This window comes from Marmota monax, unplaced genomic scaffold (assembly GCF_021218885.2).
Source record: "Marmota monax isolate L192 unplaced genomic scaffold, Marmota_monax_Labrador192_F-V1.1 WCK01_AAM20220418_F8-fsc00038, whole genome shotgun sequence".
Taxonomy (NCBI): Eukaryota; Metazoa; Chordata; class Mammalia; order Rodentia; family Sciuridae; genus Marmota; species Marmota monax.
In genome coordinates, this window is record NW_026692498.1 from 6780700 (window position 1) to 6805770 (window position 25071).

A 25071-nucleotide genomic window follows, 5' to 3' on the forward strand; every position below is an offset into this window, starting at 1 on the left:
GGTGTGCAGCACTATGCCTAGCTTCTTGGTTTCCTTTCTAGACTTACCATCTATATAGGGATCCTTAAGCAAGAATTCACTTAACTTTACATGAGCGGACCCCATCTTTTTGTTGGTTTTTCACCACTGTGCAGCTTTATTTACTTATCTATCCTCATACTGAGAACCACCAGTTGTGTCCCATTGGGGGCTATTATAATCAACAGAACTATGCACACTCACAAATGTCCTAGTGCAGGTGTTCAGGAGCTTCTTCAAGGCATAGTCCTAAGAGTGGAATTGCCAGCTCACAGGGTGTGTCAGCTTTGTAAAATAACGCCCAAGTGTTTTCCCAGAGTGCTCACAGTAATTCACACTCCCACCAACACAGGAGTTCCTGTTGCTCCATATGCTCAATGCTTGTTATTGTCCGACTTTTTAAGATTCTTGCCAATTGGGTGGGCGTTGATGGGATTTGCTTTTCTGATTACTAATGAAATCAAGCCTTTTCACATGCTGTTAGGGTATATTTTCTGGGACTGCCTTTTATGTCTTTTGCCAGTTTTTCTATTCTTTCCAACTTTTTCTTGACCACCGTTCCACATGCTCTGGGTTAGATACTTTATATTTTTTCAAATATCTTTTCCACTCCAGGTTTGTCTCTTCACTCTATGATTTTATATAGAATTTCTAATATTAATGTAGTTTTGTCAACTTAATCTCTTAATTTTTCTCTATCTTGACGTCCCTGAAAACTCATATTATCCATTTGTTTTAATATCCATCATTTGTGCCTCTTCAGCCAGTAGAGACTGTGTGAACAATTTGTTTATACAGCAAGTAAGTCGCTGTTCAATGATGGTCTGTTGAAGGGATGAATGCCAAGCATGAATGGGTGGTATACAGCTAGCATTTCATTTGATCCCTAAAACAATCTCATTTCCTAAGTGGGAAAACTGAGACTCGAGAGGGACTAAGTGACATGACCAAGTTACAGTCTGAATTAGCCTGGCTATTTCTCAGCAACAAGTCTATGGGCAAATTAACTTCTCTGAGTCCCAAGTCTCTTCACTTCTAAAAAACAAAACAATGGTTTATTATTATGAAAGGAAAAAAATGTTTGCAAAAGTTTCAGTTTCAGGAAGGTTCATAAATGTCCCAAGAAAAAACAGGATCAAGCTGGGCATGGCGTTGTCACACACAGCAACTCAAGAGGCTGAGGCAGGAGGACGGCAAGTTTGAAGCCAGCCAGAACAACTTAGCAAGACCCTGTCTCAAAATAAAAAGGGCCAGGCATGGTGATGCATGCCTGTAATCCCAGCGGCTCAGGAGACTCAGGCAGGAGTGTCACAAGTTCAAAACCAGCCTCAGCAATTTAGCAAGATCCTGTCTCAAAAATTTAAAAAGGAATGGGGATGTGCCTCAGTAGTTATGTGTCCCTGGATTCAATCCCTGGTACCAAAAACTAAAATAAAATGGGTTGGGGACATAGCCTAGTGGTAGAATACTTGCCTAGCCTACAAAAAGCTCTGTGTTAATCCCTAGTACAGAAAGAAAAGAGCAAGAGAGAAAAGGACCTAAATATACTAAATTCAAGTGTAACTCCCTTACTGCTTTCCCCCCAAGACATCTGGGCAGATAGCAAGAGCCCTGCCCACGCCTTTTAGGGCATGAGAGATGATGGGGTGATCAGTAGGTGAACTCTTACCTATATCCAGTCCACCCTCTTCCTGGTACCTGACTCCTACTGACTTTTCCACCAGGTGCTGCCTAGCTGTTGACTTGAGTGACAGCTGGAACACCATAGCCTACCTGGCTCCCAGGAAGTCAACCCACACTCTCTCCCACATCATCCTGGGATTGGGACACTCCAAGCCACCTGCCAAGGCCCATGTGGCTAGGGTGGCTACCCTCTAGGAGTGGGAAGGGAAGGTGTCAGTTTCGTTCTGCACTGATAAGGAGTGCAGCAGACACCATCAGCTCTGGGGAAGAGGCAACTCTCAGCCCACTTACTTTTCAACACACAACACTCAGTCATGAAGGCCACTGTCTTTATTGATCTAAAAAACTTTACAAGGACAGTGACTGTTATGCCAAAAAAGGTGCCAAATGGCATCAAACAGACCAGAGGTGAAGGTGGGGGTGAGGGAAGGGGCCAGGAATCCAATCAGAAAAGCTGGTTAATGATTTCCATGGAACTGGCAGGGGAAAGAAAAAGGGAGTTGCATGCAAGAGCAAAAATTCCAAAAAAGATTGAAATGGTGAGGGGAGAGAACTCCCAAAGACCCTGGAGTACAACAACAGCAATCTTTTCCTTTGTAGAGGACAAGGAGCCCCCACTCAGCTGCAAACTCTGGAGACTTGATAATGGGGCTAGGGATTGAGGGCTCCCCAGAGAACATCACAAGAAGGCATCACACCATTCTCGAAGGCACCCAAAGCAGTCCCGGGACTGCTTGGCATTGGCACCACATGTGTCCTTCAGCCATTCTCGGAAGAGGTCTTCATCTTTCTTTAGCACCAGAAACTGACCGAGGACGACATATGCCTGCAAAACAGGCAAAATAAAAGGCATGCTGCTGAGTTCTGTGGAGAATAAAAGCAAGACAGCTGTCTACCACCTCACCACCCTGAATGTGCCAGATCCCCTCTGGCCTCTGAAGCTAAGCAGAGTCAATCTTGCTTGATATTTGGATAGGAGAACAATGCCACTTTTGTGACATTTAGAGCACACAAGCCCATGAAGTAGGGCAGGTTCTGCCCCTACTTCATCTCTCCCAGGTAGCCAGTCACTTCGGATTATCCACCACTGTCTACTCCTCCCCCCTAGCTTGTTCCCACTCCCAGTCTGCCCTAAGAAATTGCCATCTCTCCCCTCAGGTCTCCCCTGGTATACGTAGCCAACCCACACCTTGTCAAAGCCCCTTTCCTCAAGCTTCTTGCCCAGGACTTCACCAATCCCAGCCAGGCTCCCCACTGGCTTTTCCCCCATAGGCTCTGCCACGAAGTCTCGATGCTTTTGGGAGGTGGTCATCTTGATCGAGCTTAATCTAGGAATCTCAAGAAAAAGCAAGTTAGGGCTGAGGACCTGAGCTCCCAAAGGTTCAAGAGCAATCTCATATTAAAACGTAGGTGGGCCATTATGGTGAAATCCCTCATTTCACAGAGAAAACTGAGAACCAGGGACAATCTCCCTACTATTCAGAAAAGAAATGTCTTCCACTCCCTGGGGGAACTAGGTTTCCGTGCAGTCCCAATAGAAACAATCCAGCTCTAACAGGTGGCGCACGCAGGGCAATAGAAAGACACCCAAAGTCGGTGGCCGGACGCGCCCTAGAGCTGACACTCTCGGTGACCTTGGCTGCGCAAAGATGACACTGACACTGCTCGAGCAGCCATGCGGTGTGAAAAACCAAAACAGGGTCTCTGCCTCACCCGCCCTTCACACGGCATTCAGAGCGAAGGCGCAGGCCCGCGGCGCCTACCCCAGCTCGCGCGGCCCCGTGGGGTTCACACCGCCCCAGCCGGCCTCGCCCCGCCTCCGGCGCGCGCCGCCCCGCCCCCTCCACGCTCCGCCGCTCCCACGCGCCACGCGCCGCTCCTCCCCGCGGCCGAACCCTCTCCTAAGGTGCACTCCCTGGCTCGCCACAGCAATGGGGTCCCTTTCCTCCCCTCCTCCCCGCCCTTCCTCCAGCCTCCAGCTAGGGCCCCGCTGGGAGGCTCACGCTCACAGGCAGCTGCGGCTCCAGTAACGGTTGCTCTTGCTACTTGGCAGCTCCCGCCGATACCTCAAGCCACTAGAACTTTCTTCGACTTCCGCTTCCGGGTTGTCTCAAGACCCGCCTTAAAAAAGTAATTGGGCACTTCTAGCCGCTGAGGGGCCATAGAGTTGGATTGCCCTACGTCTCAGTCATGTAGACACTAGCCGCTCTTTTTTGGCCCCTGGCGGAAAGCCACGCTGCCCTCTGTGGTGTCGCTTCTGGGGCTGCTCCTCCAGTCTGAGAGAGAGAAGCTTCCGAATAGGATACTTCCTTTGTTCACTACCCGGTACTTAGAACCCAAGGACTTGGGTCTGACGGACCCTGCGGTAGGAAAAGTTAGAGGAACGGACAAAGTAGGGGAAGTGCGGCCGGAAGGTTTTTGAGTGAGCGCCGGAAGCACACGACAGGGTCCGACTCAAACTGCTGTCCTCCTTGTAGTTGGACTCGCGGAAATTGGGAACGCCACGATCCGGAGTCCAGAACTGCTGTTCCGTGGTGATCACCGGCAAGTCCCATTTTTGTGCCTTCGTTGGCTCGGCTTTGAAATTTCTAGTCGTGAACTATCCGCTCTCAGCGTCCAGCTGGAAAACAAGGTTGCTTGTGCAGCGCCTGTGGTACCCAAGGGCCAACGAGTAAGTGTGGGTCTTTCCTCCGGGTGAAGGGAGCAGAGGACTGGAGACGGCAATTAGAGACACGTCGGAGTTTCCTTTGGAAACTATCAGTTTCGGTGATACCAGCTCTGGTCTTCCGAGATACGGCAGCTGCCGCAGACCAAGCTTGCTTCACCTCGACCCTTCACGCATTTCTGGCTTGGACAGTCGTGGTGGTCACTGAATTCGTCTCTGCCTGTAGTGTGTTAAGAGATTGAGCATTTGTGTTACGTGGCTGTGCTAGAGATGGGATGATATTCATGTCGAGAAAGGTACAATTTATCTCAAGTTCTCTGAAATATGTATAGTTCCTGACCACAACAGGACTTCTGATAACAGGAGTCATCTCGTGTGGTATGCATGCTGGGGGCATTTTCATTATCTTATTTTATAGCAGTGTTGAGTTAGCTATTGTTTTGGGGGGGCATAGAAAAGGTGAGCAGTTTTGTCCTATTATTATTATTTTTAGACATTGATCAAACCCAGTGCCTCAGACACACTAGGCGAGCACTCTACCACTGAGCCACAACCCCAGCCCCTGTCATTTGTTTTTTAATGAGAAGTTGACACTCCTTGCTGCAGCAAGCCTGTAATCCCAGCAACTCCAAAGCCTGAGACAAAAGGATCACAAATTGGAGGCCAGGCTCGGCAACTTAGCAAGGCCCTGAGCAAGTTAGCCAGACCCATCTCGGAAAAAAAAAAAAAAGCTGGACATGTAACTCACTGGTAAAGCACTTTTAAGTTCAATCCCCAGTATCAAAAGCAAATAAGCGAATTAAAAAAAAAAAAAAAAAAAACAGGGAATAGCCAAGGCAGAATTTGAATCTAGGCAGTGAGACCTTGAATCCTTAACCAGGATGCTGTGTCACTCTCCAGTAAATGGCCCCTCCCATCTTCATATCTTCATACAGCCTGGCTTCTGAAACTGTCATCAAAATAACTTCAGAGAAGGAGCTTACAGTATTCTTGTTCCTAACCACCCTGGGACAGGACCCAGCATGTCACAGGCCACCAAGAGGAAGCATGTGGTGAAGGAGGTGCTGGGGGAGCACATGGTGCCCTCTGACCAGCAACAGATCGTGAGGGTGAGTGGCATTGGGCACAGGCTGCTCTGCTCCCAACCCCTCCACTCCATAGGACCCCTGGGGTGGGAGTAGGGTGCATTGCAGCTCAGCGGGTGTTTGTGACTGATAAAGCTGTCTTTTGGTCTTTCTTGGACCAGGTACTCAGGACACCAGGGAATAATCTGCATGAGGTGGAGACAGCCCAAGGGCAGCGCTTCCTGGTGAGCATGCCATCCAAATACCGCAAGAACATCTGGATTAAGAGAGGTGAGAAAGGCAGCCTTCTAGGAGACAGAATCATTTCCTGTGGTCCTGGCTCCCCATTGCAAGCATGCCTTTTCTTGCCTACAGGGGACTTTCTCATTGTTGACCCCATTGAAGAGGGAGAAAAGGTGAAGGCTGAGATCTCCTTTGTTCTCTGCAAGGACCATGTGCGCTCTCTGCAGAAGGAGGGCCTCTGGTAGGATGCCCCTGACCCTTAGTTTTGTGGTTTCTGGGGGATACTGACTTCCTAGCTAGGGAATTGGGAGAGGGAAGAATGTGGCATCCCTGGCAGGGACAGCTGGAAACAGCTCTTTTGCTGAGAGGTTTCTCTGTCCTCTCTGACCTGGCTCTTCTCTTGGCACAGGCCTGAGGCCTTCTCTGAAGTGGCTGAGAAACACAACAGGAACAGGTGAGGAGCACACCCTAGTGTAGGGAAGAGAAAATAGGGTTTTTACCTTTGTCTGGAGAAAGTAGAGCCTACATTTCTCTCTCATTTCTGGTGAGAGTTCCTAAACATGTGGAAGAACATGTGGTTGTGAATATGGCTTGAAAGTTAGATGCCCTGGGTTAAATTCCTACCTTTGCCATTTATAGTTAAGTTACTCTAGGCGTGTTACTTAGTCTTTTAAGATTGTTTTCTCAGGTATAAGATAGGAGCTTTGTAAGAAAGAGCTAATGCTTATAAAGTTGCTTAGTACGGTACCTGGCGTGGAATATGGGCCTAGTAAGTGTTAGAATTGTTTTGATTCCTAACTGAAACCAATGGCTGTAGTAAACTTTTGGGGTTGGGGACAGTGTTTGTTTTCCCACTATTGGCTCTGACTCTCTGTCTCTTCTTGTGTTTTTTAAGGAATTGCTGCTTTCTCTCTCTCTCTCTCTCTCTCTCTGTCTCTCTCTCTCTCTCTGGAACTGCTGCATTTTTAAACGCCTGTGTGTCTGCTTGGCCAAATGATCCTCCTTTTTGGGGACTCCTTGGTTGCAGATTTGATTTTCCTAGAAGGTATTAGGCTGATTCTTTCTGCTTCCTCCATGCAGACAAACTCAGCCAGAACTCCCAGCTGAGCCACAGTCATCAGGAGAAGAGTCTGCCTCTGAAGATGATTCTGACCTCTTTGTTAACACCAATCGCAGACAGTATCATGAGAGTGAGGAGGAGAGTGAAGAGGAAGAGGTGGCCTGAGACTCTGGGATCCACTTTTCCACTTGCTCAGGGACTACTCCCAGGCTCCTCTGGGCTTGGACATTCCCAGGGTGCCCTGCAGATCTTTACCCCTGGATGGGGACAAGGCAGGACCCTCTTGAACTGACCTTTTGTCCTAGGAGAATTAAACCCCTGGTGGGTGGTGACTTGTACTGGTGTCTGAGTGGCTCTCTGTGGGAAGGGAGAATTGTGGTAAACTAAAAACCTGCTTCTTGGTAGAGGCCTTGGGGCTTGTGGCCAGATGGGGGAGGAAATGGGAACTGGCTGAGTCTTTCCCAAGTGATTCACTGACACACACTTATTGGGCATTTAGAAAGTGCCAGGCCCTGTGCTGTACCTCCTTTTGTGTGTTTCACAATTAGGAACAGTCCTACTTCCTAGCCTCTTGCAGTTAACACCGATATAAGCATTCAAGGTTGTAGCAAAGGACCTATGCCCACACACCTGCCTCTATAGATGCTCTGGATGAATCCTGTGGTGCCTTGTGAGCTGCTTCCCCAGCCTTTCTAATCATTCCTACCACTGCTGCTGTGCATCCCCTCGTTAAACCATATCTTTCTTGTACTTTTAACTTTTCATCACCTCCAGAACATCTGCTTTGTGGTCAGTGAACCTCTGTGTCTTAACCATCTCCTGATTCCATTTTAAAACTGGGTTATTCCCTGATGATATGACTGTCATATAACCTTTCCACCCACACACCTGCCTCAGTATCAGGGATGGAACCTAGGGCCATATGCATGCTAGGCAAGTGCTATGCTATTGAGGTACATCTCAGCCCTATATAATTCTTTAAAAAGGTGGGGTGTTGCTAAGTTGCTGGGGCTGGCCTCAAATTTTCAATCCCTCTGCCTCAGCCTCCCTGAGTAGCTAGAATTACAGGAACGTACCACTACACCAGGCTGTGGTATAACTTTGTGTGTGTGTGTTGTATAACTTTTTAAATGGAGGCTGTGTTCTCACCCTCGCCCTTTTCCTTTGTGCATCAGCACCAGAAGTAGGGTTGGTGGCCTCCTTATGACTTTCTTATAATCCTCTTGCCACAGCCTCCCTAGTAGACATTGACCCTCTTGGAAATCCTGTGATCCCTCTTCTTAGAAGCTTTTGCCTCTAACTGTCCTCTCCCCCTTATGATTGGCATTGTCCTAGGCATCAAAGAGTTCACATCCTTCCGGATGTGGTGGCTCACGCTGTAATCCTTCCCAGTGGTTCAGGAGGCTGAGGCAGGAGGATCACGAGTTTAAAGCCAGCCTCAGCAAGAGTGAGGTGCTAAGCAATTCAGTGAGACCCTGTCTCTAAATAAAATATAGAATATGGCTGGGGAAGTGGTCGAGTGCCCCTGAGTTCAATCCCTGGTACTAAAAAATAAATTAAAAAGAGTTCAATCCTGGCTTAGTCTTTCTCCCTGCTGGGTCAGAGCATCCCCGCCATGATGGAGCTTTTCAGCACTTTATCCCTGGTTCCTTGAGATCTTCAGCCTGAATGTCCTTATCTTCTATTCCATCTTGCTTTCTACACCCCTACTTGCTCCCCGAACCTTTGATATCACTAAATATTGCAGTATTTTCAGAATTTAGATAACCTGTGCATTTACCACTTCCTAGCTTTCTTAGCTACCTCCTCTACAAAAGTTTTCTATCCTTATTTTCAATCCTAATATTCCTACCATTAACCTTCTGCCTTCACTTTCCTCCTTTTGTAGTGTGGGGTCTGTTGTCCACACCTTCACTCCTCTGTCTCTGCCATTCCTTTCGTCTAGTAAAATTCTAACCCTGAGTGAACCTGGTCATTCACCTCTATGCTTGAACTCCAGGCACTTGGGCCAGAAAGCAGTCAGCCTGGCCCATTCATTGTACCTTAAATGAATCCCTCTAAGCCTAAATGGACACTAAGCACTGCCCAGCCGGTCTACTCTGGGGTGTCTAAAACTTAAATCCTCCTTCCCTGGTAGTTACAGGCTCATACTTCATCAAGAAGCAGTAACCTTTGGGGGAAAACTCACCCATTCACCAACTCCACAAGTATGCTCCTGTTTACCTCTTGTTGTAAGCCACTGGGCCTTCCTTGAGCTCTGCAGCTGTCCTTAAGGACTCTTATTTTGTTTCTTCAGGATGTTTTTTGGTTATTACTGGAGGTGTAAGCTACACATACACTGTAGGATATCCCATTTCTGAAACAACCAGAAGGACTTTACCAGTCTCCACATTCTCTGTAGCTCTACCTCATTTCTCTGCTTCTCATGCACATTCTCTTGTTTTGGCCTTGAATACATATGTATATATACATGTGTAAAATGATGTACGTGTGTATACAGAAATCAGATGAATTCAGGATATATCTTCACACAGATACAGAAATTCATCTGAAGTGTTTTTTTTTTTCTTTTGAAGTTTGTTTGGGTTTTTTTTTTTTTTTTGGGGGGGGGGGTAACCAGGGATTGAATTCTGAGGCACTTGACCACTGAGCCACATCCCCACCCCTGTTTTGTATTTTCTATTTAGAGAGAGTCTCACTGAGTTTCTTAGGACCTCGCTAAATTGCTGAGGCTTTGAACTCTTGATCCTCCTGTCTCAGCCTCCCAAGCCACTGTGATTACAGGCATGTGCCACCATGCCCGCCTTCAAGTTTATTTTTTATAGGATGTAGAGAGCTAACTTTTTTCCTAGAAGAGTCATTCAGATATAAAATTTATTAAATCATTGATTCCTCATTGGAAGTACCTTTTTAAAAATTTCCTGCAAGCTGGGTGCAGTGTGTCACATGTTTATAATCCCATCCACTCGGGAAGCTGAGGCAAAAGGATTGTGAGTTTGAGGCTCGCCTGGGCAATAGAGCAAGTCCCTGTCTCAAACTCCTACATGTATTTGGGTTTCTCTTTGAGATGTCTGATCAGAGGGTCCATGTGCTCGTGTCATGTATTGCCGTGTGCTTAGGACCTGGGATGCAATTCCCCTGCCCCCACCCTTGACCATTTTGCATTTTCTCTTACATAGAACTTTAGAATGAGCTTCCCAATTTTTCATGTAAGAGTCTGGTTGGGATTTTCGTTGGCATGGTTTCATGTAGTCTGATTTAGGAAGAAATGGCTATCTTAGCGGTTCTGAATCTTCCTCTCCAGGACTGAGGTAGGTATATGTGTTCTTTTGTAAAGTGTAGGTATTCTCATATGGGCCTTTTACATTTCTAATTTGATTTAGTCTTAGGAATTTTGTAAAATTATTTGTTACTTGTTATGTATTACTTAATGGGATCTTTTTTTTTGGGGGGGTGGTACTGGGGATTGAACTCAGGGGCACTTGACCACTGAGCCACATCCCCAGCCCTATTTCGTATTTTATTTAGAGACAGGGTCTCACTGAATTGCTTAGTGCCTAGCTTTTTGCTGAGGCTAGCTTTGAAATCGTGATCCTCCTGCCTCAGCCTCCCAAGCCGATGGGATTACAGGCATGCACCACCACACCCTGTATGAATGGGATCTTTTGAAATGACGTTTCTGACTGTCACTAGCATATAGGAAAGCTTTGTTGCTTAATTCATGGATCTAATTGAACTCTGATTTGTTCTAATAATTCTTCAGTTGATTCTCTTGGCTTTTTAGTCAAAGTCATGTACTGCTAGTAGCATCTTTTATCTTACCCTTTACCTCGGTTTCTTCTCCTTGTGAGACACAGAGACCAGGGCCTCCAGGGTGTCAAATGGCACCCATAATTGTTTCTTAGTGGGAATGGTGCTCTCTTTCAACATGAGATAGGGTCCTTGCTTTAGGCATCTGGTGGATTTCTTTCATTAGCTGAAGGGTTCCTTCTGTTCTTAGATTATTGACATGTATTTTCCCCATTTTATTCAACAATGATGAATTTTGACATCTGCTGAGATAATCAAATTATTGTATTAATGTACTAACTTGCTTAATAGGTTTCCTAAAACTTGCCTAATAGGTTTCCTAATGTTGATACTAGGGAGGGAACCCAAGGATCTTTATTCACTGAGCCACATCCCCAGTACTTTTTTGTATTTTATTTAGAGACAGAGTTGCTTAGGACCTCACTAAGTTGTAGAGGCTGGCTTTGAACTCATGATCCTCCTGCCTCAGTCTTCTAAGCCACTTGGGTCACAGGCGTGCGCCCACACCCAGCAATCCTGCTTATTTTTATTTTTTTGTTTTACTGGATTTTCTGGTGCTGGGAATTGAATTCAGGTGCACACCACCACTGACTATATCCAGAGAGCCCATTTTATTTTGAGACAAGGCCTTATTGAGTTGCTGAGGTTGACCTCAAACTTCTGACCTTTCTGCCTCAGCTTTCTGAATAGTTGGGGCTGAGATCAAGTGCATGCAGTTGCAAATCCTGCTTAGTTTTGCATAATTCAGTATATTATTTATTTACTTATTTAGGACTTTTGTGTCTATGGGCCAATTTCACTTTTTTTGGGGGGCGGGGTGTGCTGGGAATTGAATAGGGTGCTTTACCATTGAGCTAAATCCCTAGGCCTTTTTTTTTTTCCTAATATATATATTTTTTTAGTTGTCAATGGACCTTTATTTATTTATAGGTGGTGTTGAGAATGCAACCCAGGGCCTCATGCATGCTATGCAAGCACTCTACCATTGAGCCAAAACACCAGCCCAATGCCCAGGCCCTTTTATTTTTTCTTTTGAGATAGGGTCTCACTGAGTTGCTTAGGGCCTTGAATAAGTTTGGAGACATTAAATCATCTTTAGACTTGAATAAATGATAGTTTCTTCAGAATTTGGTAGGACTTATTAGGTGTGTCCAGAGTGTCAAATTCCTTAATTTTAGGGGCAGACCTCTGCCTTTCAAGATAGTACATTTCATTAATATTTAACTTTTGGGGCAAAATATCATGCATAATATTTGTATTATTTAGGATCTCTTACCTGTAAATGATAAAAAAAAATCACCTTCTTTAGCAGAAGCCAGTGAGAGTTGTTCACGTGATGTTGAGGAATGGTGCCTGGAGCAAAGCTGTCAGAGGCCAGCATTTCTCAGAGCCATCTCTGGCTTCAGCTTGATGGATCCTTTTGCCTCCTACAGATGTTTTCTGCAGGAAGCTCCAGTTTATACACAGCCTGCATAGACAGAGGCCCTTCCTTGAGGATCCCTGTGATTCAGGGAAGGCTGATTGGTATTGCTAGGGTCACTTGCTGTGGCCAGGCCTGAGGGAGAAGAATGAACCACACCTTATCTGTATGATGTATGTTTCCCACAGAATAGAGAAGTACTCTTACCAAAAAAGGCTGGGAGGGGGGTACAGGCAGATGGAACCAACAACTGTGTCTCATACTCTGTGTATTTGCTTTTCTTTGGCTAGCTTTGCAAGAGGTGCATTTTTTTGTTGACCTTTTCCTTCTGTTTCTTTGAATTTGCCTGCTTGTTTGTAGATTCTCAGATTATACAGGTAGCTGATTTAATTTCAGTTTTCTAACATTTGAGGCTGTCTTTTCCCCTTAATTACTCCACTGTTCCCCCTTTATGGGCTGTGTCAGTGTGAGATTTTTGGTGTTATATCTATAAGTTTGATTTTACTTTTTCTCCAGCTTTCTCGGTGATTCCATAATCTACCTGGCCTCTTGTGTATGCTAGGCAAGTACTTGACCACTGAGCTATATCCCTAGTACCCGTAAAATCTTTTAATCTCTACTTCTCCATTTTTTATCAGCTATTTAGTACCTGTAGACTGTAGCTGTGCATGGTGGGAAGATCCTTGAATTCTGTGTGCTACTTTCTCTGTCATTCTCTGTTATCTGTTTCCCTAACTTTGTGGTGGGATCCAACCGTGTTTGATGAGATCTCCCAGAATGCACTGAGAATGTCCCAAGAGCCCCTTTCCACTGAAGCTGTGGCCAATCCATGCATTGTGGCCCCTCCTGGCATGGTACTTGACACTCTGGGGCCCTCCTGTCTCTGCACTTCTTATCACTTCAAGACCAGCTTTTATAGCCATGTCACTTCTGATGGGTATTTCTTACACAGCCATCTCACACTTTGTCACCCAGCTACCCGGGCATAAGCACCAAGAAGCACAAATGGCATCCAGAACACATCATGTGGAGCTTTTGTTTAATCTGTAAATGTGGTGAAGTATCTTGACATTTTGACACATTAGAGCATTCTTATAAGCCAGGTGCAGTGGCACACAACTATAATCCCAGCTATTGGAGAGGATGCTTGAGTCACCAGTTCAAGTCCAACCTGAACAACATAGTGAGACGCCAAACAAAACAAAAAAACTTGCATTCTTGGCAAAAACTGTCACAATGTTTTTTTGTTTGTCTTACATTGCTGGATTCAGGTTCCTGATATTCGGGGAAATTGTAAGCTCATAAGTGATATGGTTTAAGCTTTTCAGATTTCTGTGGCCCTTGATTTTTTTTTTTTTTTTGTTAGTTGTTGATAGACCTTTATTTTTTATTTTTTTAAGAGAGAGAATTTTTTAATATTTATTTTTTAGTTCTCGGCGGACACAACATCTTTGTTTATATGTGGTGCTGAGGATATGGCCACACGCATGCCAGGTGATTGCGCTACCTCTTGAGCCACATCCCCAGCCCCCTTTATTTATTTATACGTGGTGCTAAGAATCAAACCCAGTGCCTCACACACGCCTGGCAAGTGCGCTGCTGCTGAGCCCCAGCCCTTTTTGTTGTTGTTGTTGTTTTGTTTTCTTATGTCAAGTTCATATCAACACAAAATGAGTTGGAGAGCAGGGTGTGGTGGTGCACGCCTGTAATCCTACCAGTTTGGGAGGACTGCAAATTAGAAGCCAGCCTCAGCAACTCAGCATGACAGTCTCAAAAAATAAAAAGGGCAGGGATTGTGGCTTAGTGGTAAAGTACCCTGGGTTCAATCCCCAGTACCAAGACAAATAAATTAGATTAAATTATATCACAGATTGGGAATGTAGGTCATGTATAGTGCATTTGCCTAGCATGTACAAGGCTCTGGGTTAAATCCCTATTACCACCAAACAAAGATTGGAATTCTGGATTTCTAAAATGTTTAGTAAAATTTTCTGTAAAACTAACTTGGCATTTCTTAAGGAGGTGACTAGATTTTGACTTAGATTTTTGTTTTGTTTTTGTGATGCTGGGAATGGAATCCAGAGCCTTGTACATGCCAGACAGGTGCTTTTCCACTGAGTTACACCCAGCTCTGAACTTTTAGTGGTGATAGATTAGTAAGGTTTCCTGTTCTTGAGTCAGTTATACTCTCAAGGAAAAATACTTCCATATTTTCTCATTTTAAGTATGGCTTCAAATCTACTGGCACAAGTTATCTGTAGACTTACCTTATGTTTATAAGGTAAATCTGTATCCATAGTTATTTCCTTTTCATATCAAATATCATTTATGCTTTCTCCTTGTATCCCTGTCACTCTTGGCAGAAGTTCATTATTAGTCTCTTCAAAGCACCAGCTTTTTGCCTTCATTCCCATTCATTAGTACCTGTTTCTATTTCATGAATTTTGGCTCTTGTCATATTTTCCACTTACACCCCTTTGGGCTTATTCTGTAGCTCTTCTCCCCACATTTGTAGTTGTACTTAGCTCCTAGTTGTTCAGCTTTTCCTCCTCCAAACCAAACATGAGAATTTTCAAACTTAAATAAAGGTTGAATTGTAAAATAATGCCCATATCCCTTCAACAGAGTCAGCTAAGAGCATTTTGCCATATTCTATTTATACACACAGCATTGTTACTTTTAGTTAATATCTCTTTAGTTACTTTTAATTTAGAAGAAACCCCTTAACTTTTTTCTTTATAGAATTGGCTATTTTGACAAGCTCAATCACCCGACAGAAATATCCGGTGTTGGATTTGTATGATTGCTTTTGCGTGCTTAGATTTGAGACAAACAGCTTTAGCACCAACAGCACAGGACCAAGGTCTTACTGCACCTCTTGATATAAAAGTATGGTGTCCTGTTGTTTCTGAGTGACTACTCTAGGTAGTGCAAGTAAGGGACATCACATGCTTCAGGAGGAGAGGTCTGGTTACAGCAGATACTGATTTTAATCACCTGGGAAAAGGGGGTGGCTTCTAAACTTTTTCCATGTTGTTATGGTGGATATGAGGTATCCCCCAAAAGCTCCTGCTAATGCAGGATTAATCAGAGGTGAAAGGTCAGATTACAAGAGCTGTAATCTAATCGGTCCATCTTATTTGGACAGACTAGGTGGTCATTGTAGGCAGGTAGGGTGTGACTGGAGGAGCGGGTCACTGGGGGCATGACCTGGAAGGGTGCCTCTTCCCTGTGGACCTTCCCCCTTTTCTCTCTGCTTCCTGGCTGCCATGAGGGGAGCAGCTTCCCTTCCCTACACCCTGCCCCCATGATATTCTGCCTCACTGTAGGCCCAGAGCTATGGAGTCAGCCACTTATGGACTGAGACCTCTGATCATGAACCAAAATAAACTTTACCCTGTCTAAGTTGTTCTTTTAATGTTTTGATCACAGTGACACAAAAGCTGACTAAAATACCTGTGAGGTATTATTATTTTCCCTTTGTAATTACCAGGTAGCCTGTGGGGCTAGGGCAGTCAACCCTTGTAGGATAAAAAGGCTAAAGTTTCCCTTGATACAACTTTTTTTTTAAGTGTTGGTTTCTAGTGTTTTTCCTAGGTGTGGTAAAATACACAATAATATGTACCATCTTAGCCATTTTTTCAGCATACAGTTCATTAGCATTAAGTACATTTGCAATGTGGTGCAGCCGACCTCCAGAACTTTTTACCCACTGACGATAGGGTACAAACTGAAAAAAGTTCCAGCAGGACAGTTCCCTACCCTCCAAGTGCTCCCAGCCACACACTCCAGCTTCGAAGTGCTGAAGAGGAGGATGTGTCCCCAGACATTCTGATAATGCCTTAGTAAATGAATACCGCTAAGTATGTGGAACTTGATGCCAGTTGTAGAGTCCACCAGACACCCCAACTTTCTTTCTGCATACTGACCACAGATCACAGAGTGCCTGTCACCTGGTCAGCAGCAGGCTTTCCCAGCAGGCTGAGCCCAAGACAGAGCCTTGAACATTCCCAGATGTTTTTGCCCAAAACACTGAAGGAAACCCCCCCCCAAAAAACCCAAAAACATATATATGAAATAATAGCTGGGCGTGGTGGCACATGCCTGTAATCCCAGCAACCCCAGGAAACTGAGGCAGGAAAGCCACAAGTTTGAAGCTATCCTGGGCAACTTAGTGAGGCCCTCAGCAATTTAGCAAGACCGTCTCCAAAAAAAGGGTGGGGATGTGGCTTAGTGGTTAAACACCTCTGTGTTCAATCCTTGGTACAAAATAAATAAGGACTGGGATGTAGCTCAGTGGCAAAGCATCTGCCTTGCATTCACAAAGCCCTATGTTCAACCCCCTGTTCCCACCCCCACATACACAAAAGAACCCAAATTAAATAAAAATTAAAATATAGTAAGTCATTGTATTTAATTGGTTGGTTATGTTTAATGTTGTAATCACCTTCATGAGAATGGGATTTTAACAATAACCCAACAATGTGTCCTATACCCCCCACTTATCTACCCATTCCATTCTGTTCCCTCCCAAGGCTCAAGGTAACCATCTTCTTAAATTCCATCAGGAGCCTGCTGGGAAAGCCTGCTGCTGACCAGGCTTTCTTTCTTTCGTTTTGTTTGTTTGTTTGTTTGTTTGTTTGTTTGTTTTTGTGTGTGTGTGTGTGTGGTTCTGGGGATTGAACCGAGGGCCTTGTGCATGCAAAGCAAGCACTCTACCAACTGAGCTATATCCCCAGCCCCCTCACTTTCTTTTTTTATATGGCTTTCTTGTATCTTTAGGTATGTATGTATCTGTATGTGTGTGTGTGTATGTGTGTGCGGTGCTGGGGATGGAACCCAGAGCCTTAAAAATACTAGGCAAGCTCTCTACCACTGAGCCACACACTAGCCCAATTAATATATATATACATACATATATATATATATATATATATATATATATTTTTTTTTTTTTTAATGTGGTGCTTAGGATCAAACCCAGTGCCTCATGTGCAAGGCAGGCAATATACCACTGAGCCACAACCCCAGCCCCACCAGCCCAATTTTTGAAAATCTTTCAAGAAGAATACACATATACAAGGCTGGAGTGTATAAACACAACATGTCAGAATTGCTGTCATCTTCAGGGACTGGAAACCTCTATGATTGTGGGGCTCCTCCACGTGCGTTTGGTCATTTCATCTGGTGTTAATACACCTACCCTAGCTTTCTTCTAGCTAGTATTTTTTGCCTAACAAGCCTTTTTCCATCCTTTGCATTTTCATCTTGGTACACCCATGCTTGAGATGTTTCTAGTTGTATCTAGATTTTAAGAACTGAATCATTTTTTTATCTTCTAGCTGATGAATTTAATCCATTTAACTTTCTGTCATAATTGGCATATTGGAAGTAATTCATCATATTTAAATGACAGTTTGGATGTATATAAAATTCTGGATTCTAAATTCTTTAATGGTTTAGAAGCAACTTTGTCTTCCTGCACCTAGCATTGCTGTTGAAAAATCTGATGTCGACTGACTTCTCCTTCATTTGTATGTGGCACACTCTCTAAGCTTTCTCCCTGATACTTGTAAGGTTTTGTGATATGGAGGTGTGGGCAGTTCCTTTTATCTCCTTTTTTTCGGCATTCTTTCTGCCTTTTTGATCCAAGGGGCTCACTTTTTCCCTTCATGTTTATTTTTCCTTTTAGAATTCCTATTATCTGAATATTAGCACCTTTACCTTCTATCCTTAATTCTTTTGGTCTTGCTCTTAGTTTCTTTAGTCCTTCCTTTTGCAAGATTTTCTCAGTGTGGCCCTCTAATTCACTGTTTCCTTCCTCAGCAGTAGCCCGCCTGTGGTGGCTCCCGTCTGTTGTGTTCTTTATCTCAATTCAAGTTCAGTTCTCAGCATGTTAAAGCTACAGGTGCCCTACCAGAAATTTCCTTGTATTTGTTTATTTTATTTTATTTTGCTTTTGGAAATTTCTTTGGTAGAGAACTCTGGAAGCCATTGCCAGTGCCCTTCTGTGATAGCCCTCTGAGAGGCAAGGCGCCAGGGTGTCTCCCATCCCTCTCATCAGGCTTTGTTTCAGGATTGCTCTGCCTGCCCATGTGCAAACAGGTCAAGTTTCAAACCGAGGAAAGAACTGCAGGTGCTGTCTGTTGGAATCTATGTGCTTGGATTCTCTTACAAGAGGAATAGGGAGTACATGTGGGTTCCTTCTACAGAGTATGTGCTTCTCAGTAGCATGGGAAGTGCCAGGGCTAGTGAATACAGGTGGCATATAATTTCCAAAGACTCCAATCAGCTTTGAGAACGTAATTCCATGGGGCTAAGGGAGATGAGGCTCAGCAGCGGGCCTGCCTTACAGCTTCCTGATCTCCTGAAGGCTTCCTGTTGTAGGGGCCCACTTAAACATGACTTCTTGTCTGGTGGCCCAGTACAGGGCTTTAGAAAAAATCTTAAATATGGACTATGCTGGCTTCACTATCCAAAGAAGCCAAATTGGTGTAGGTCCTTCCTTTACAGTTGAAGGCAGAAGGCCAGCACTTAATCCTTAGTAGTTGCTGAGGCAACCCCTCAAAAGTTACTTGGGTTAAGGACCCTGGATTTTCTCCTCATTCAAGGTCCAGCCATCTCTACTTACCAATTTGAGGAGTTTGCAAAAAAAAGTGTGGGCAGTATTCCTCAGGGGGAACCACTGTCAGAATATCATGAGTATAAAAATATAGTACCCCACTAGTGGCTCATATTATGTCAAGTTTGATCCTTTGGCATATTGCAAGAGAATCCAAGTGCCTATGGAAGGAATAAGGCATGTTGTTTGTTTGTTGCTTTGGTTCTTGTTATTTTTGCAGTGCTGGGGATGGAACCCAGGGCCTTGCACACGTTAGGCAAGCACTCTACCACTTAGCTACATCCTAGCCCAGTTTTAATCTCCTTTAAAATTAATTTCCATCACTGTGATAAATACCTGAGATAAACAATTTAAAAGGAGGACAGTTTTATTTTGGCTCGTGTTTTCAGTTCATGGTTACTTGACACTGTTGCTTTAGGCCTGTGGCAGCATAGTACATCACGAAGGGAACACATGGCAGAGGATGACCAGCATCCCCTTCGAGAGCAACTCCCAATGACCTTACAACTTAATTTGTTATTCTGTTAGGCTCCACCTCTTAAAGCTTCCACACTTCCCAATAGTGCCATAGGCTGGGGACCAAGCATATGACCTCTGTGGAATATTAAGATCCAAACCATAACTGAGCATGGTGGTACATGCCTGAAATCCTAGCAACTTGAGAAGCTAAGGCCAGAGGATCTCAAGTTTAAGGCCAGTCTCAACAACTTAGAAAAAAAAAGAGTTGGGGACCTAGTGAAGTGGTGCAGTATCCTGGGTTCAGTCCTCAGTACTGCAACAGACAGAAGATCCAAGCCATAACACCCTGTTCAACATTTATTTTTTAATTCCATTTAAATGATTTTGAATCTGATTCTAGTTCTTTTTCATTTATGTCTGTAGTTAATATACTGGCTACAAGTTCTAATCTGAAAAAAAATCTTAGAAATCTCTCCGTTAATTCTTTCAGTGATTGTGACAGATTCTGATGATGCTAAAATGTCTACTTTGCTATTTTACCCTTGCTAGGTCTTCAGTGAGTTGCCAAGCACCTGATACACTTGTTACTAACCAGTCTAAGTCATTAACACTTGGACAGTATGGGCTGTCCGTTGCTTTAGTACCTCTTGCTTGGACAGAGTGCTGACTTTCCTCCTGGTTCTGCCTGCAGGACCCTGGCCCAGGTGAGGAGATGCAAGCAGTTACTGGCAATGTATTCAGCCAGTATTAATAGAAGCCACCAGCAGGGGCCACAATAAACACATCCACCCAGCACATCTGCAACTTGCCCGGGGTTGCAGAACCCTAAAACATGACACCCAATTATGCAAAAAGGAAACAGTAACTTCAGGCCAGTCTGAGGGTCCAGATGCCTCAAACAACAACTGCTGAACTCTAATGTGGCATCATCCTAAAAGCTGTGGCAGGGGAATTTCCACAAAGGATTGCCTCAAATCTTCCTGAGATGGGGCTAGTTGGGATTCAAAAAAAAAAGAAGCACCACTCGCCAGGGTGAGCAGTCCAAAGCTTTTGTTAGGAAAACTTGCTCACAGAGCACTGCAGCATATCCCTGAAATAGACCAGGGTGTTCTACTGTTGGGGGAAACAGGTCAGAAGCAGCAAGCAACACTCAGACAGAAGGAGAGCTCCAAAGCCAGGTGTGATGGGGCGGGACTGTGAGTCCAGCAACTTGGGAGGCTGAGTTGGGAGGATCATGAGTTCAAAGCCAGCCTCAGCAAAAGAGAGGTGCTAAGCAACTCAGTGAGACCCTGTCTCTGAATAAAATACAAAATAGGGCTGGGGATGCCGTTCAGAGGGTGAGTGCCCCTGAATTCAATCCCGGTACCAAAAAAAAAAGGAGAACTCCAAACTTTATTTTATACCACCGGGCCCAGAAAACACCAAATTCTGAGCACTGATCCACAGTTTCTCACAACGTTTATAGGCTATGTGGTGCCATAAAATTTCTAGTCTAGGGCTGGGATTGTGACTCAGCAGTAGACTGCTTGCATAGCATCCATGAGGCACTGGGTTTGATCCCCAGCACCATATTTTAAAAAAAAACTAAATAAACAAAATAAACGTATTGTGTCCATCTAAAACTAAAAATATCTTTTAAAAAATTCTAGTCTACATGACAGAAGGCCTTGTTGGGGAGGGGAGTGTTGAGAGTTGGGGAAGGTTCCCTGTTTACAGAAGTTTCCCTATTTACAGGAAGCCTATTTACAGAAGCAAAAAGTGATAAAGAGAAACCAGCTCTTTTCACAGCCATGTCTAGCCTTGTCTCTGAAGCCTCAGGGGTGTTTACAGTTCCAAAGGGAGTAGTCAGATTCCTAGACGACAGTTATTTAAATCCAAAAGTAGGCACCTGTGGTTAATTAGGTTTCCTGAAGAAAGGCTGAACTGACCCTTTCCCCAGGCATTGGTTTTTCAAGATAGTGTTCTTATAATTTCATTTTGTCAGGTCTGGTTTTGCCACCTCACTACCGGGTCTGTCTTCAGTGAGTGAGTGGACAAAGGAGTGTATGGAAGGGTTTAAAGAATCCGGCTCTGTGCCAGACTGGTTTATTTCAGTGTTTTGGGCAAAAACAGCTGGGAATGTTCAAGGCTCTGTCTTGGGCTCAGCCTGCTGGGAAAGCCTGCTGCTGACCAGGTGACAGGCACTCTGTGATCTGTGGTCAGTATGCAGAAAGAAAGTTGGGGTGTCTGGTGGACTCTACAACTGGCATCAAGTTCCACATACTTAGCGGTATTCATTTACTAAGGCATTATCAGAATGTCTGGGGACACATCCTCCTCTTCAGCACTTTGAAGCTGGAGTATGTGACTGGGGAGCACTTGGAGGGTAGGGAACTGTCCTGCTGGAACTCCTTTCAGTTTGTACCCAAATTGGGGTGCAGGGGACTCATGGCAGCCCTGTTGCTACGTGAGTCCCCTATAGGAACCCAGCTGCAGACAACTATATGCATCCTTTCCATTGTCCTCTGAGAATTCAAGGGGCTGTGGATCCTTGGCGGGAGGGCGTGTGTGTGTCGGGGGGAAGACCCACCAACTGCCATCTCTGAAGTGGTCCTCCCTGTCCCCAGGCCTTCTCACCACACTGTTTCAGCAGTTCCTTCTGACAGCCCCCTGAAGCTCTTGGACTTCTGTTTTCCCTGCCTCTCCTCACTGGTCTCCTCTCTGAAGTCCCCAAGTGCCATCCTTTTCCACATGGGTCCCCCAGCTGCTTTATGTCTGCCATAGGCTGGCATTGGCCATCAAGGTCTATTTGCCGTCTCTACCCACACCTGCCTTGCTGAGAGGGCTTCGGCAGGAAGTGCTGACCATCTGCCCTCAGCTTTCTTGTTCCCCCTCTTATTGTGGCCAGAGCTGACAAATCAATGATTTGGGGGACCCTTCCTTAAAACCTTCCCAAGGCAGAGCACATATTGGCACAGAAGGGCTATTTTGTTTCTCTCTGTGCCCTCCACCCAACCCGGAGGAAAAGTTCCAGGGTCTGAGAAAAAGCAGGCATTGTGTCAGGGAGGAAGGAAACTAGAAAGGTAGGGCTAGAGGCCTCCAGGCCTGGAATGGCAGTCTGAGGGACTCTGAGAAACTGCAGGAGTGGACAGCATGAGGTGTGCCCAGAGTTCAGGGAAGAGAACATGGGGGTTGCAGGAAGGACTGAGCCCAGCTGGCTGGAGTAGAGGCCTTAATTGAGGCCAACTCTGTCTTGGGAATATTTGGACCTCAGAGAAGTTTGGGTGATGAAGCAGCTTTGAAACTCATCACAGCCCCATGATTGGGATGGCCACCCAGCACAAGAAAGGACACTCAGATTGAGCAACAGTGGGACTTTGATAAAAGATGAACTCAGAGAAGGAAAGTGGCTAGAGAGACTGCTACTGCTGTTTTTATTTGTTTTGTTTTGTTTTGTCCTAGGGATTGAACCAGGGGCACTTCACCACTGTTACATCCCCAGCCCTTTTAAGACAGGGTTTCACCAAGTTGCCCAGGCTGGCCTCCAATTTATGGTCATTCTGCCTCAGCCTCATGAGTTGCTAGGATGACGGGTGTGTGCCTCAGTTAGGAGAAGAGAGGCTTCTTAATAAAAACATGAATTGATGATGATGGCAGTGATGGCTGACTTGGGGATAGTTCTTAGTGCAGTGGCACAAGCCTGTAATCCCAGCAGCTTGGGAGCTTAGGCAGGAGGATCACAAGTTCAAAACCAGCCTCAACTTAGTAAGGCCTTAAGAACTTAGTGAGACCCTGATTCAAATACATAAATAAATAAAAAGGGCTGGGAATATGGCTCAGTGGTTAAACACTCCTGGTAACAAATAGATAACTAAATAAATATATTTTTTAAAAGCCAACAAAAAATACTGGATAATAAAATTATCTAAAACCAGAAGGGGCAACTATAATTAAAGGGATCCAAAGCCTTCCCTATGGCTTAAAGGGAAACAGAATTAAGTTTATGCTTTGTTTATGCACATGTTAAAATGTTAAGGGAAAGCTTCAAAGAATAGACACAGGTGTAGAACTTCCAAGAAAGTAAAAAGAAACATCAAAAACAGGCCGGGGTTGTGGCTCAGTGGTAGAGCACTCGCCGAGCATGTGTGAGGCTCTGGGTTCAATCCTCAGCACCACATAAAAAAATAAATAAATAAAAATAAAGATATTATGTCCACCTACAACTAAAATATATATTTTTATATTATATATGTATATATATAATATTATATATATTTAAAAAAAAAACTCGATCATTTAAAAAAAAACAGAGCTGGGATGTAGTTCAGGAGCAAAGTGCTTGCCTAGCATGCGAACAAGGTTCTGGGTTCCAGCTCCAGCACTAGAGGGGAAAACAATAATTATTCAAAAAGGAGAAAAACAATAGAAAGCAGGACAAATAGAAATATTAGTTCTATATGAAAGTTGTTGTTTAAGTAGAAAAGAAATTTTCTAGATCATTTTAGATAACTCATGGGATCTTAGGAAGGTCAGGTGGCTGCCTTTTTGCTCTTTATGTCCCAAGCACTGTTCTGTTCTGATTTCTAATAGTAGAAATAATTTTGCCTATTCCTATACTGAACGGAAGCAGACAGTGTGTAGTTTCATGTCTGGCTTCTTTACTGCCGTACTGTGTCTGTGAGATTCATCCATGAATTTGTTCTGCTACATGTGAACATCCACCATTTCTTTATCCTTCCATTGACGGAGATGGCAGCTGTTATAACATGCTCTTGTAAACATTCTTGTTCACACCTTTCACTGAACATCTGTACGCTCTTCTGTTGCTAAGCCAACACATTTTTCTTCTATTTAAGCAAAGTTTCTTAATGGAAAAAATTCAAAATAACTCAGAAATAGATGGAATGTAATAATGAATCCCTCGTGCCTATCACCCAGTGTTAAGTCTATCGACATCTTGCTAGTCTTGCCTAATATCCCTGCCCCTCCATATTTTTCTTATTTATTTATGCTGGAGTGATTATATAGTAAATCCCAGCTGGCATTACATTCATCTGTTTATATATTTTAAGTATCTGTTATGGTTTTAGCTATGAGGTGTCCCTCCAAAAGCTCATGTGTAAGACAATGCAAGAAAGATTAGAGGTGAACTGATTGGGTTGTGAGAGCCTTAAACTAATCAGTCTGATAAGGATTAACTGGGTATTAATTGGAGGCAGGTAGGGTGTGACTGGAGGAGGTGGATCACTGGGGGTGTGCCTTTGGGATATACATTTTGTCTGTGGTGAGGGGAGCTCTCATTCTCTGCTTCATGGTGACCACATCCTGGCCACTTTCCTCTACCACACTTTTCTGACACTTTATGGACTGAGATCTCAATAAGTTTTCCTCCTAAAATTGTCAGGTCTTTTGGTCACAGCAGTAAAAAAAGCTGACTAAAAAAATCTCTCTTAACCAGAAAGGAATACAGAATGGGCCACAGCTGACCAATGGAGCTGGAATACAGCTTTGGGGCTTTAAGATCTGGGGCACCTGGGCAGGATCTCAGAGCAAAGTGGACAAGGCCTGCTCTCACTCAGAACAAAGGCCACACCAGTGTTGGACAGCCAGCCTGTCCAGGGGTTCCCCTCACCATGCCCAGATGGCTCATGAGAACAGAGAGGGGTGTTATGTGGTGTGGCCGAGCCCCCCCAACTTCCTGCCCTCTGTGAGGTACCATGGGGGAGGCAGGAGCTAGGTTTCCTCCCACCCCATCTGGTCATGCCCTGTTCAAGGGTTACCCATCCCTTGGGCCTTAGCCCCACGCGCCCTGGAAGCCTTAGTTTGGCTCCTCTGGTTATGCAGGCCAGCAGCCAATGTTTAAGAGATGGATTTCTCAACCATGCCTTTCACCAGCCCTAGAAATCTGGGCTCATGGACTCCATTTTACAGAGACTGAGTAACTTGCCCAAGGACAAACAGTAGTAAATGGAAAAGACATCTGACATCAGTGCCTGTTGGGCTCACCTGGCATCCCTGCCCAAGGGACCATCATCCCTGAGGCTGGCA

At 44.6% G+C, this 25071-nt stretch overlaps 2 protein-coding genes across 3 annotated transcripts; one reads left to right on the forward strand and one right to left on the reverse strand.

The window, feature by feature from the left end:
* Positions 1–2230: 2230 nt before the first annotated feature.
* Banf1 (BAF nuclear assembly factor 1) lies at positions 2231–3496 on the reverse strand. Its single transcript, XM_046445196.2, has 3 exons — positions 3415–3496; positions 2891–3037; positions 2231–2527 (listed from the first exon to the last, which is right to left on the reverse strand). Exons 1-3 carry the CDS (start codon positions 3430–3432, stop codon positions 2381–2383), a joined length of 312 nt encoding a protein of 103 aa, XP_046301152.1. The 5' UTR covers positions 3433–3496; the 3' UTR covers positions 2231–2380.
* A 336-nt stretch (positions 3497–3832) lies between these two features.
* On the forward strand, positions 3833–7071 carry Eif1ad (eukaryotic translation initiation factor 1A domain containing). Of its 2 annotated transcripts, none has more exons than XM_046445194.2 (6): positions 3833–4372; positions 5302–5475; positions 5613–5721; positions 5806–5914; positions 6083–6127; positions 6754–7071. In XM_046445194.2, the coding sequence occupies exons 2-6, from the start codon at positions 5389–5391 to the stop codon at positions 6896–6898; spliced, it is 495 nt and encodes a 164-aa protein (XP_046301150.1). In that variant the 5' UTR covers positions 3833–4372; positions 5302–5388; the 3' UTR covers positions 6899–7071. The 2 variants fall into 2 exon arrangements, with proteins under 2 accessions (XP_046301150.1, XP_046301151.1); XM_046445195.1 differs by lacking the exon at positions 3833–4372 and adding an exon at positions 4493–4662.
* The last annotated feature ends 18000 nt before the right edge of the window (positions 7072–25071 follow it).